This window comes from Protopterus annectens, chromosome 5.part0 (assembly GCF_019279795.1).
Source record: "Protopterus annectens isolate FY-2018-M chromosome 5.part0, PAN1.0, whole genome shotgun sequence".
Taxonomy (NCBI): domain Eukaryota; kingdom Metazoa; phylum Chordata; order Ceratodontiformes; family Protopteridae; genus Protopterus; species Protopterus annectens.
This window is the reverse complement of record NC_056735.1, coordinates 97004848-97016212: the sequence shown is the minus strand read 5'-3', so window position 1 is coordinate 97016212 and position 11365 is coordinate 97004848. Positions and strand designations below refer to the sequence as shown.

The 11365-nt window shown below is 40.5% G+C and overlaps 1 protein-coding gene across 1 annotated transcript in view; it reads left to right on the top strand.

Annotated features, from left to right (window-relative positions):
- Nucleotides 1-2237: 2237 nt before the first annotated feature.
- The window catches only part of LOC122802503 (multidrug resistance-associated protein 1-like), a 1262326-nt gene continuing 1253198 nt past the window's right edge, over nt 2238-11365 (top strand). Inside the window, exon 1 of the mRNA XM_044072155.1 lies at nt 2238-2433. Coding sequence (XP_043928090.1) covers nt 2371-2433 — 63 coding nt within the window. The 5' untranslated portion in view covers nt 2238-2370. The remainder of the gene's footprint in view (nt 2434-11365) is intronic.

Sequence of the window (11365 nt, the reverse complement as noted above, 5' to 3'; positions counted from 1 at the left end):
ATGAAACTAAAACAGAAAAATATAAATGTGCATGCCTTAACTTGTTAGATGAATAAGATTTGATACAAGTAATTTTGTTAGAAGCAACATTTTAGAGTTATAAGCAACATAAGAATAAAGCTTTTGTTAAAAGCAACATTTAAGAAAAGGTTTTGTTAGAAGCATGTTATCAGGCTACATTATGAGAGAGGCTTTATTAGGTAAGTGTCATTGCTGAAAGTGGATGAATAGAAAGGCTGTAGGGTGTATGGCTACATAATGGGGATAAGAAGCATAGCTATTATTTTGTTTATTCAGCCTGTTTAACAGGGTAAAGCAGGCATTGTAAGTCATGTGATTGTATAGTTCCACTTTGAAAGAATGCAGAATGTTTCCAAGCAGTGGTGGGCTTTGAACCATCAGCCAGATGGGAAAGACAGTTTACTGGATGATGTGACAATCAGTCATCCAAAAGGTACTGTCAGCCAACAAAACTTTATTGGATTTGAAAGTATTGGAGTCTGGTACCTTGTAGAGGGAGGAAATCTGATAAAGGTTTAAGAAAATATTGGATAATATATTAGACAGGAGCTTGCCTTCAGCTGAGCTAGAACTGTTGAGTTCTGCATCTTTTTATGTATAAAGATAGCCATGACCTGTCATGGTTTAGATGTGCGTTTGTTGATTTTTGTGAAACTGCTGTTACCTGTCTGAAATAAAATGGTTGAAATGTGCCTTCAGTTTCTGACAAGGTCTTTTGCACATCTAATATAATTGAATGAAAAGGCTGGGAAAAATCTTTAAAATGCATCTGGAGCCACATGGCTTCTTCAAGACCCTAGCAGCTCCCAAACACCTTAGTAATTCAGTTCTTTTCTCCAGTTATTACAATGTAGTCATAGTGAGTTAGAAGGCATTACAGGCATGCAGGAAAAAGGCTGAAGACTAAGGCAAAGTGTGAGAAAACAAGAAAGAAATAATTTGGATGTTGTGGGAGGTCAGTATGGGGGATAAGGGAGGCACTGGGAGAAATGATAACAAGAAAGGTATACTGGAATCCTTTGCTTAGGGCTCCATTTCATTCAGCAGCCCATATCGATTTACCTGTTAGGATTAAGGAAATGAATCATGCCACTGCTGGTTTTTCATGTGCAGTGACCATTCCTTTACTGTTTAATATTAGCAGAATTTTCAACTTGTCCCAAGAATCAGGAAAATAATAAGTAGAAACTCTATGAATTGAACAGTCTGGTGCCTTGACTTTTCCCAAAGGGGCTGTACCGCAGACTGCTTATCTGTTTATGTACTTATTTAAGTAAAGAAACGCATTTTATCCTTTGTTTAAAATAATAAAATACATTACCTATGGCTCCCCTTTTGAATGTATGATTGGAGCAAATGTTTTGCTCAAAATTAGAAAAAATGAGCAGCACCGTATGTTAACTTACCCATATATATATATATATATATTATATATTATATATATATATATTATATATATATATATATATATATTATATATATTATATATATATATTATATATTATATATATATATATATATATATATATTATATATATATATATACACACACACACACACACACACACACACACAGACAGTAATAAAGGGAGGTACGGATTAGGGGTCTCATCGTTCCCAGCACACCTCTCCACCTTCTAACTCAGTACATTGGACGAAGCTAAAAATAACTGGGAGGGGTAAAGGCCCCAAAATATGAAGGACAAATAATGGTTATATAAACTTAGAAAGTTGCAGAAAAACAGAATTGGTGTTAACATGCATTTTCTGAAGGATGTGAAGGTCAATCCTCAGTGATGTGCCAGAAAACCTCAACTGTTATGAGGATCAGATAAAAACCACGATGCAAAAGTGTGTACATTCTGTGGTACTGTGGACATCTGAGCGGCCTGACAGTGAGGGGGTCATAGGACCACCTGCTACCACGGGCCGTTAACTCAGGAGGGCGGCACACATGATCAGACCGCACGTCAGTGGCAGGGGTACCTACGGCGGCCCTCTGTGTACATTATTTACACTCAGAGACGGTTTCATTTAACTTTCGGGGTGAGGGCTCAGCAGGTGCGACGCACGGCGTTTTAACTAGAGCCGCGCTATGTTAACCTTTTGCACACCTGTTCCACCTGTGTTATGTAAGCACGTAGGCGGGGCTGAAGGTGGAGCTTGTTCTGGGTCCCTGAGTTCGCGGCGGTGCTCGCGCCTGCGCACTGGTTCTCCCGGTGAAGAGAACGCCTGTGATGATGGTGCCTGACAGCGGTCACGTGGATGCTCTGTATCGCAGTTCCTAGTTCTAGTCTCGGCACCGCCGGACTGACATTACAGGACAGTTTGCACTAACCTGTCACAGCCATGCTGTCAGCCCTGGGCTTGGGATCGCGGGTATCCTACCACGAAATGGGGAAAGAAGACAAGGTACAGTTCTCGTTACACAACTGAAGGGGATGGATGTGAGTAATGTAATATTGTGTTGATCAGCAGCCCTGCTGTGTCCACTAGAGCTCTGCAGCACTTTATCTTTATACACCGTCGGTAGCAGCACTTAGTGCTGTTACCTCGTGTAGGGGTGGGTGGCAGTAGGTTAAACCGGGCCGGACATCAGTACCGTGGGGTCAGAACCCTTCCGTATGCCCGCTTCTCGCCGGTGTAAATGCTTCTGCCCTGGACGTCGGGGAAGGACTCCGACACGTCCCCTGTACTGCACCAGTGGGGACACTCAGCGTCCTGCCATGCCTTGTGCAACGCGCTAGTTGGCGTTATAGTTGCTATAGTGATCTGTGGTTACCACCTCTTCAGTTGTGGTCCAAACTGGGACACAGGGGTGTAGGACCAATATGACATCATGAGGTGTGGTCATGATAGAGAGTGTGGCCAAGCATGTGACAGCTTGGGCATTCCGGGGAACAAAGTACTGCAAAATGCACATTTACTTCTGAACATAGCCCCCTCCCCGAAGTAAATAAATGTGCATGCATCTATATATTAAAAAAAAAAATATATATATATATATATGTATATACAGGTGTAGGACACCTGATCGAACACAATGCTGGCAGCCAGCAGATTAATGTAAAAATATTGAATCAATAAATATCTTCATGTTTACATTTCTTAATTCAGTGTTCTTATCTTGCTCCCTTGGCTGTCAACATTGTGTCCATTCACCTGGGTGTCCAACACCCACACACACACACACACACACATACATATATTTATTTATACCAACACACACACACTCACTTTTACCTTGAAAAATTAATTGTTGTAAATCATCCACTACAAAATCTATTTGCAATGTACAATACACCCCATTTACCTGTGAACACAGCAATAAGAAAAATAAAGCAACAGAAATAGAATGCACTTCCCATCTTTAAATGTTATTTTATTTTTTATTTATTTTTTATTTTATTTTACATTTGTTGACCGGTCTAGTCCAGCTGGAATTATGTCCATTTTCAGTGGAGGCCCGGGGAGAAAAGCTCCAGTGGTTTTTACAAGTTTGCACAGAAATAGGCATAATAAGATAACATTTATAAAACAAAGTAAGTTAATACATGTAATACACAAATATGAATAAGATAGAAACAGGGAGAAAAGATAAAATGTCTTTTCAAACAAGGAATAATAGAGATTTTTTTTTTGTCATACTGTATATATGAGATAACATATGTTTACATAGATTAAAGGTGGTTGAGGAGGAGATGTATAGAAAAGGTTATGGTGGTAAGGGGGGTTAGTCGGGGTTTGTGCAAGGACAAAGCCATTGTGCTTTTAAGTGACTTTTTAGTTGATTTTTAAAGAGAGGTAATGATGACAGAGATGTCAGTTTTGTGGGAAGTTTGTTCCGAATTGTCCCCACAGAGTTTGTGAAGAGAGAATCTCCTGCCTTGTGGGATTTCTGGGTTGTAACTAGTAGTTTATTTGCTGAGCGCAGGTTTGAAAGGTTTGTATAGGGGGAGATGAGGCTAGTGAGAATAGGAGTATTAGTAGGCTGGTATAGAATTTTATGTGTGATTGAGAGTTGTTGAAATTTTAGTTGGTTATTTAGTTCAAGCCATCCTAGACGTTTTAGGTTTAGACAGTGATGTGTTCTGAATGAGGACCCAGTAGCAAACCTGGCAATGTTGTTATATGAAGTGGACAATTTGTTTAGGTTGCTTTTGGAAAGATTAGTGAAAATTGGGGAGGCAGAGAAGAGAGTGGAGCTCAGATGGGTTTGGGCAACAGTAGTTCTGGCTTCAGGGGTAAGAAAAGGTTTTATCCTCTATAAGGATCCCAGTTTTTTGTTTACAGTTTTGATGGTGGCATTAATGTGAGTGTCAAAGTTGAGGTTGTGGTCAATCAGTACACCTAAGAGTTTTGTAGTTGTGTCGGGAGCTATGATTGTCCCATTGATGGAGGTAATAGAGAAGTCTAATGGGGTGGATTTGTTAGTTGGTGTCAATAGTAATAGTTTGTTTTTTTTTGGCATTGAGGAGGAGGTGATGTTCTTGGAACCAACTTTCTACTTGGTTGAAAACTGATTGGGTGATATCATGGAGCTCAGATGAAGTGGTTGCTTTACAGATGAGAGTGGAGTCATCTGCGTATTGTATGCAGGTGGGTAGAGGAAGACAAGTAGAAAGGTTGTTAATGAAAATGGAGAAGAGTAGAGGTCCCAGGATAGAGCCTTGGGGGACACCCAGAGTAATTGGGAGATGTTTGGATAAGTTATTATCCCAGAGGACAGCCTGTTGTCTATTATGCATGTAGGATTTGAACCATTGGAATGCTAGTGTGTCAAGAGAGAAAGAGTTGAGTATGTTAAGTAGTAATTGATGGTTGACCATATCAAAAGCTTTAGAAAGATCAATGAACAGAGCAGAGGAGAGCATGTCATTGTTACGTTGTTTATTAATGCAGTCTGTGAAGGATAGGAGAGCAATGGTGGTACTGTGGAATGGTCTGAAACCATGTTGACAGTCAGCTAGAAGGTTATATTGGAGAATGTGGTCTAGAAATTGTTTGTGGATACATTCTTCCATAATTTTGTCTAGTGGAGATAGTAGTGCAATAGGTCGAAAGTTGGAGAGTTCAGTTGAGTTCCCTCCTTTATGAAGTGGGAGTATTTGAGAGAATTTCCATAATGAAGGGACGGAGCCTTCAGTTATGGTTCTATTAATTAGAATAGAGATTGGGTAGGCAAGAGGTTTAGCAGCAATTTGAAGGTATTCAGGTGGTAGATGATCAACTGAGGCTGTACAGGGTTTGAGTTTATGAAGTAGTCTATAGATGAGGGCTGTAGGAATAGGTTTTAAGTGAAATGTAGGTGGTAAGGTAATGGGGGGGGGGGAGGTAGGGTGGGGTTGAGAGGTGGTAGGGAGTTAGCTAGAGATTGGACAGTTTCAGTAAAAAAGCAGTTGAAAGCATCAGCAATCTCCTTGGGAGAGTTGTGGGAGAGAGTAGATGGGGCAGGAGTTTTGGAGTGTCCTGGATGTAAGAGTTTATTTATGCTAGACCAGAATCTTTGGGGTTGACTATGGTGATTTTGTTGTAGCTTGAAGAAATAGTTCTTTTTATCCTGTAATATTGATTTTTTGGTGGCATTTCTTAGTTGTCTGAAATGCTGCTGATCAATAGGGTCTTTAGTGTGTCTCCATTTGGACCAGATTTTGTTTCTTTATAGGATTTGTTGTCTGGTTTCTTTAGTGAGCCATGGGGCTGCATTGCATCTAGTTCTTATGGAACGTGAGGGGGCATGGAATTCTAAAATCTGTAGAAATTTGGTGTTAAAGTGGGATACTGCTTCGTCAATTGGCAGGTGCTTTAAGGTTGACCAGTCACAGGCTAGCAGCTCCGCCTGAAAATTGGCTGGATTAAATTTCTTTTTGTTGCGGGTGATTTTAAAGGTTGGTTCATTTGGAATATAGGTTTTTTGTCTGGATATGTAGGTTAGTGAGTGGTCACTAATATCATCAGGAAGGACACCTACTTTGTAGGAGACAGGATGACAATTTATTAAGATCCAGTCTAATATACTTTTTTTGGTGGGTTTATGGATTCTAGTGGGGGTGGTAATAGTTTGAGAGAAGCTGTTCTGCTTACCACTACAGAACGGGACAACCATAGCCTTTTCTCGGCTGCCTTACCACCTCCAATGGTTAGCTGTCTATCTTCCCAAACTCTGTGCTAGCTGGGTACCCTATCTCCAAACTGGCTGGCATCTTTCCCTCTGGGTTGACTGGGTTGCTGACTACCTTGCTGACTTCCTGGTGGGCTAGCCAACATACTAGCTGTCTTTCTGGCGGCTTAATCTCCTGACTGGCACGTTAGCCACTTTACTGTCTGGGTTTTTGACCATCCTACTGGCCATCCTGCTGGTTTCGTGGCTTACTGATTGCCTTACTGGCTGGCTTGCTGGCTGGTTTACTGATCTCTTTGTTGGCTGGCCTCCTTGCTGGTTAGCTGCCTCACTAGCAAGCTGACTTCCTTACCAGCTTGCTGGCTATCCTTCTTTCTGGCTTTCAGGCTTGCTTGCTGACTGGCTTATAAATAGATCCTCCTTGTTCTTTTTAATACTTCCTACAGTTATAAAAGCACTGATAAGAATGTGCTGTACAGCCACAGGATTTGTAGAGCTCTTCCTTATGTGAGACCCTGCCCCCTACATGAATTTCAGCCAATCTTCACCACTTGTGCTTGACAGGGATGTCTCTCCTGAAGGACCAGGTTGGTGACATCACAACTGAAATTCTGAATTGCAAAGAAAAGGTAAGAAATGTCTGCAGCTTTTTCTAGGCAATTCAGAGATTTGGCAAAAGTGGGACTTTTTGTGTCCCTCTGCTTTCTGATGCAGGTGATGGGATCATTAGATCCAAACTGTGTGTGTCCTGCTGACAGCAGGACTGGTAGCAACCTTAATCCATGCAGGCTGTTTTATTTAGTTTTTACAGAAGCATTCCAGGTATGACATTCATGCACACCTGTGCATCACTTTGTGTTAGTCAATGTCTACGTTTGCCATGGAGCCACACCTCTGGGTCACAATGTGACTTTAAGTCATTGCTGCCATTTTTATGAATGTTTATAAGTTAGTCTGTGAAATACTCTGTTGGAAAAGTCATATTATCTACTTAAAATGTTTATGATTATAGTGCTGTCTGTTAGTGCACCATTCCATACATTATCCACATATTATCCACGTGTGCCTGCACACACAACACACACTCACACATTACTGTACATCTCAGTGCTCAGATGTGGTAGAGGATTTCGGCTTATTATTGCCTAGTCTGAATAGATTGGTTTCCAAGTTCTCTTACTGTTTTTAGGAAATGTGACTTTTTCGTTGTTCTCTTAGCCTTGTGTAGTAGTTGTTCTTTCCATTATAAACCACAGCTATGGCCTGTCCACTAGTGACAGTAGATGGAGTTAGAAAATGTATGTTTATCTTAAAAACTGTTTGATACACCTAAACTGTAACATGCATTTAGTCAGAATGGTAATCTTTGCAGAATATATGTGAGTGAATGAGAGGGAGGCTAGAGGAATGGTGAGGATGCAGGGAGTAGAGGTGGCGAAGGTGAATGAGTTTAAATACTTGGGATCCACAGTTCGGAGTAATGGTGAGTGTGGAAGAGAGGTTAAGAAGAGATTACAGGCAGGGTGTAGTGGGTGGAGAAGAGTGTCAGGAGTGAAAAGACAGGTACCAATAAGAGTGAAAGGGAAGGTCTGCAAGAGGGTAGTGAGACCATCTATGTTATATGGGTTAGAGACAGTGGCATTGACAAAAAGACAGGAGTCCAAGCTGAAGGTGGCAGAGTTAAAGATGTTGACAGATTTGCATTGGGTGTGATAAGGATGGACAGGATTAGGAATCAGTATATTAGAGGGTCAACTGACATTGGACGGTTTGGAGACAAAGTCAGAGAGGCGAGATTGCATTGGTTTGAACATGTGCTAAGGAGGGTTGCTGAGTATATTGGGAAAAGGATGCTAAGGATGCTGTCAGGTAAGAGGAAAAGAGGAAGGCCTAAAATAAGGTTTATGGATGTGGTGAGAGAGGACATGTAGGTGGTTGGTGTGACAGAGCAAGATGCGGAGGACAGGAAGAAATGGAAACAGATGATCCACTGTGGCAATCCCTAATGGGAACAGTTGAAAGAAAAAGGTAATCTTTGTCTATTTCTGTAACTACATGCTGTTACATCAAACAAATTTAATAAACAAATTTAGCAATGAGCTTCAGTCAGTATTTACTTGTAAAAATTACATGCCTAGCAGGCATTTGAATATAATTCTAAATCTTACAAATGTGTTTATATGCATATACAACACAGCTTTCTTTTTATATTTGAACCTTAAGGTGAGAACCACAAAGCAGACCTCTGATAACACATGAAATTCTAGCGTAGCCATGGAGTAGGTTTGCTTAGGATTTGTTCCATTTCGTGGACCATCAGTACTTCCCCTCTGTTGACTACTATTCTAAGCATTTGGGGGTCAGTTATCTCTTCACAAATTGTCGTAATAGTGATGAAGTTATTATTTTTTTGACAAGGTATCTCTGACGTACCTCCTCACTGATAATGGTTTACAGTTTGTAAGTCAAGAATTTCAAGCTTTTTCACTACACTGAGAATTTCAACCCATTAAGTCTTTATGAGATAAAACTAATGTTTAATGTTTGTACTGAATTATACAAAGAGTGTCCTAAAAACATGTGTGTGTGCGTGTGTGTATGTGTGTGTGTGTGTAAAATATATATGTGTGTGTGTGTGTGTATATATATATATATATATATATATATATATATATATATGTATAGACACACACAGATCTATATTTTATTTTGAGAGGTATGTGTGGGTGTATATTTTGCATTATATTGTAGACAAACGTGCATTTATATTTGGATTTATTGAAATGTGCAAGCATGGAAACATAAGGCATAGATATCAGTGTTTCAGAAGTCAACATACCAAAATATCTGCAACTTAAAAAGAAATCTCAGAAAGAAAATTCTTTCCTTTTAGTGATCTGTTTGCCAAAATCGTACCAATAAATTGAGGTGTACTTTAAACAGTGATGGCATTACAGAAAGGGTTTCTCTAAGGTGAGGTGTAGGGTTGAGGGCAGGGACAGGGTTATGATTAGCACACATTCGGTTAGCATGTATTGCTAAGGATGCTAACCCTAACCCCAGCCGTATTCCTTCTCTTAGACAAAACGTTTCCATACAGTACCACTGTCCAAGGTGCTTAAACACAGAGCTGACAGTGTCCCCTTCACCAGCCCTTACTCTATAACTAACCCACAAACACACTCCTAGCCCAGTGCCAAAACTTCCTGCATATCCAACGTTTCAACAGTAAAATCCTAGCCCCAGACTTGAATTACCCACAAGCACTCAGTCTTCCTTCTTTGGACATCTTCAGCACAATATAATGAGCGCTGTCAGTGCATGGCTTGGGAAATTCAGTCTGTCGATCACCGGTGTGTGTGTGTGTGAGTGTGTGTGTGAGTGTGTGTCTGTGTGCATGCATGTGTGTGTCTGTGTGCATGCATGTGTGTGTCTGTGTGCATGCATGTGTGTGTCTGTGTGCATGCATGCATGTGTGTCTGTGTGCATGCATGTGTGTGTGTATGTGTTTGCAATGTTTGGTGTGTATGTCTGTGTGTAATGTTTGGTGCGTGTGTGTGCATTTGTGTGTGTGTGCGCGCATATGTGTGTATGGATATGTGTGCGCTTATGTGTGAGTGTGTGTGTGCATGTCTATGTGTGTGTGCATGTCTATGTGTGTGTTTGTGTGTATGTGTGTGTGTGTGTGTGTGTGTGTGTGTGTGTGTGTGTGTGTGTGTACTCGCATTATAAGAAAAACATGCCTGTGTCTGCAATTATGTGACAGTTAAAAGTGTTAAACTAAGCAGTACATATTCTTACCTCTTGACAGTTTTGTCTGCTGTTGGCATGCACACTCTTTTTTCCTAAAATAGAGAATGTGTTTCCTGTTATAGTTCGTATGCTGTTATGGCACTAGTGCTTGTATAAATACTTCTTCCTTAGTCCATTTGGGCATCAGTGTATCTCCACTACAGAAGATCATGGAGTTCTTGTTATTAACAATTATATTCACCCCATGGCTTCTGCTTTACAGATTCAGTTACCAGTGGCCTAATGGATAAGGCATTGGCCTCCTAAACCAGGGATTGTGGGTTTGAGTCCCATCTGGGGTGATGTAATCCTGATACAAGTGAAGCTTTTTCAGCTGATTTGGTGTAGTTTTGTGCTGCTCTGACTCTAGTGGCCAGGTTCCTGGGTTCAAGACTTGACAGGGCTGGTTATTTTAACTTAGATGGCTTAGTGGTAGATTGTTAGGCAGTCTCCTTTGGTGGCAATAACAATCTTTTCACAACAGCCATTATTCAGTCAGGCCACAGAGTGACACTGTTGTCTTTTTTGCCTGCCTGAACTTCATACTATTACTGAAAACTAGTCTGGCAGTTTAGTGCAGATGATTAAGGGTATATGGAATGCTAATCAGCTACAGCCTGTAGGGCCTGTGTTTGATTCCTTCTTTCTCCAAGGGCACACTTTGTGCTCTGAGCAAGTCATTTATCCGGATACTGCTCCCAGGTTGCTCTTGAGAAAAGGCAGTATTGATTTGTGGTCTTATCAAGTTAAAAAAAATGAACTATTTTTTGGTATGAGTTTGGCCATCAGGAATTTCCACCCTTACAGCTACTTGTCATTGTTGATGGTAGCTTTTTTTAAAGACAGAACCTCTTGCCCATCTAAGCTCATTGTCTTGTATATGTGACAGAAACAGCAGACATTGACTACATTTCCTGTTCATTAAATATACTTTTGCTGACTATAGTTGCATCATAACAGATATCTTTTAGCAATTTATATGTATATTTATAGGTTCTTAGGTAAGTACTAGGCTAGCTGCCTTTGCAAGCCAGTTTGTTTACTCAGTTTCCCTTTTTGTGCTCAAAATAACTAATCCCATTCATTTTTTTATTGATCTTACCCATCCCATAACGGGTAATTATATATTACCCCTAACGAGAATAACTGGGGTTATATGATAGATAATTTCTGGGGACCCATGCACGAGATAAAGCATTTAAGAGATGCCTGTTTCCATTAGTAGTACGGGGACACTCCTGGGGTAATTCTTTCCCCATCCATAGATCTAAGTTACACTTCATGATGGACATGGATGGATTTTGTCTTATATGGATGAGGAGTCTGTTCCACAGCAGCAGTATCATCTGTGAGATATACCTGTCCAAACTGTTCTGTTGATGTTACAGAAGATGTTTAGATCCCTAGACTGAGTATTTCTGGCAGTAAATC